The sequence below is a fragment of the Cucurbita moschata genome, unplaced genomic scaffold (genome assembly GCF_002738365.1).
Source record: "Cucurbita moschata cultivar Rifu unplaced genomic scaffold, Cmos_1.0 Cmo_Scf00020, whole genome shotgun sequence".
In the NCBI taxonomy this organism is placed as follows: domain Eukaryota; kingdom Viridiplantae; phylum Streptophyta; class Magnoliopsida; order Cucurbitales; family Cucurbitaceae; genus Cucurbita; species Cucurbita moschata.
In genome coordinates, this window is record NW_019268536.1 from 790111 (window position 1) to 791527 (window position 1417).

Consider the following 1417-nt stretch of genomic DNA (forward strand, 5'->3'; position numbering starts at 1 on the left):
AAAAAAAAAAAAAAAAAAAAAAAAAAAAAAAAAAAAAAAAAAAAAAAAAACATATGAAACCAATATATATTGACACAAATAAAATTGAAAGTTTAAGACGGTTAGAAACTCGTACGATATATATATATATATATATATAGATAAGAACGTAGGAGTATATTATACAACGTAAGATAAAGTTTAGGGTTTTTTTTTTATTAATATAATTTAGTATGTTTAAATGCGAATAATTAGTCACATCAACTATATTACTCTATTTTTTTAGATTTAAATTATTAATTTATTTTAATAATACTATATCACACATGGTTTGGAAAATAAATTAAAGAAGCCTTAACTTTGAAGCTTTGCTTGTGTTAGTCAGAGAGGAAATTAATTTAAATATAATAAAATAATATAAATATTTGAGCTATAACTCATTATTTAATTTTTATCCTTATCCGTGTATCAACAAATATAAATATAAATATTAATATAATTGGAGGGCACGTGGGCAGTGCGGCCCATTAGAGGGTCAGTCCGGCCCATTAGAGGGAAGGTGGGGCAGTCCGGCCCATTAGAGGGAAGGTGGGGGCAGTGCGGTCAATTAGAAAAGATTGGAGGAGAAAAGAGTAATTTGAGGGGGGGGATACCCCAGAGGCATTACGCAAGGGGGGGAAGGAGTAGAGAAGAAAGGGAAGGGCATTGGAAAAAGGAAATTAAGAATGTGGAGGCGTCTGGCGTCTGGACCTAAAAATCTCTTCCCTCCTTCTAATCCAACCAATCCCCTTTCCTTCCTTCTCTCTAATTCCAAAAAATAGGGCTAATTTTTACCCTTAACAAACCCCTCTGTTAGTTAATCTTCCTCCTTCCACTGCATTTCGCAAAACCCTAGTTTCTCCTTCTTCTTCTTCTTCTTCTTCTTCATCATCATCACTGTTTATACATACCCTAGACCTTTTCTCTGTCTCGTCTTTGCTGTTTGTTTCTTTGATTCTTTCTTTACTTTGTTACAATGTCAGTCTCCGGTGGGGTTTCCATTGCCCGAATCCGTGGCGAGAATCGTTTCTATCATCCCCCTGCGATGCGGCGTCGTTTGCAGCAGCAGCAGCAGCAACAACAACAACAGCAGCAACAACAGCAGCAACAGCACCAGAAGCAGAGCGCTTTGGATTCTAAGGACGCTGTGGCGGCTGCTTCTGCTAGGATCGATGACTTGGAGAAGAGGAGTGAGTTTGATGAGTGTCGTTCTTGGTCCACTCGCTCTGATTGCTCTGTTTCGGATCGTGGACTTGCTGATTCTACTAATTTGGATCGCTTCTTGGAGCACACTACTCCTCTTGTTTCGGCTCATTGTATTCCGAAGGTAAATCATTCGATGGCTCAAGCTAGTCTTTTTTTTTTTTTTTTTTTTTTTTTTTTTTTTTTTTTTTTTTTT

General features: G+C 36.6%; 1 protein-coding gene across 2 annotated transcripts in view; it reads left to right on the forward strand.

Moving 5' to 3' along the window:
- Window positions 1–691: 691 nt before the first annotated feature.
- The window catches only part of LOC111457542, a 4967-nt gene continuing 4241 nt past the window's right edge, over window positions 692–1417 (forward strand). For both annotated transcript variants that reach the window (XM_023099796.1, XM_023099795.1), the window contains exon 1: window positions 692–1345. In XM_023099796.1, coding sequence (XP_022955564.1) covers window positions 995–1345 — 351 coding nt within the window. In that variant the 5' untranslated portion in view covers window positions 692–994. The remainder of the gene's footprint in view (window positions 1346–1417) is intronic.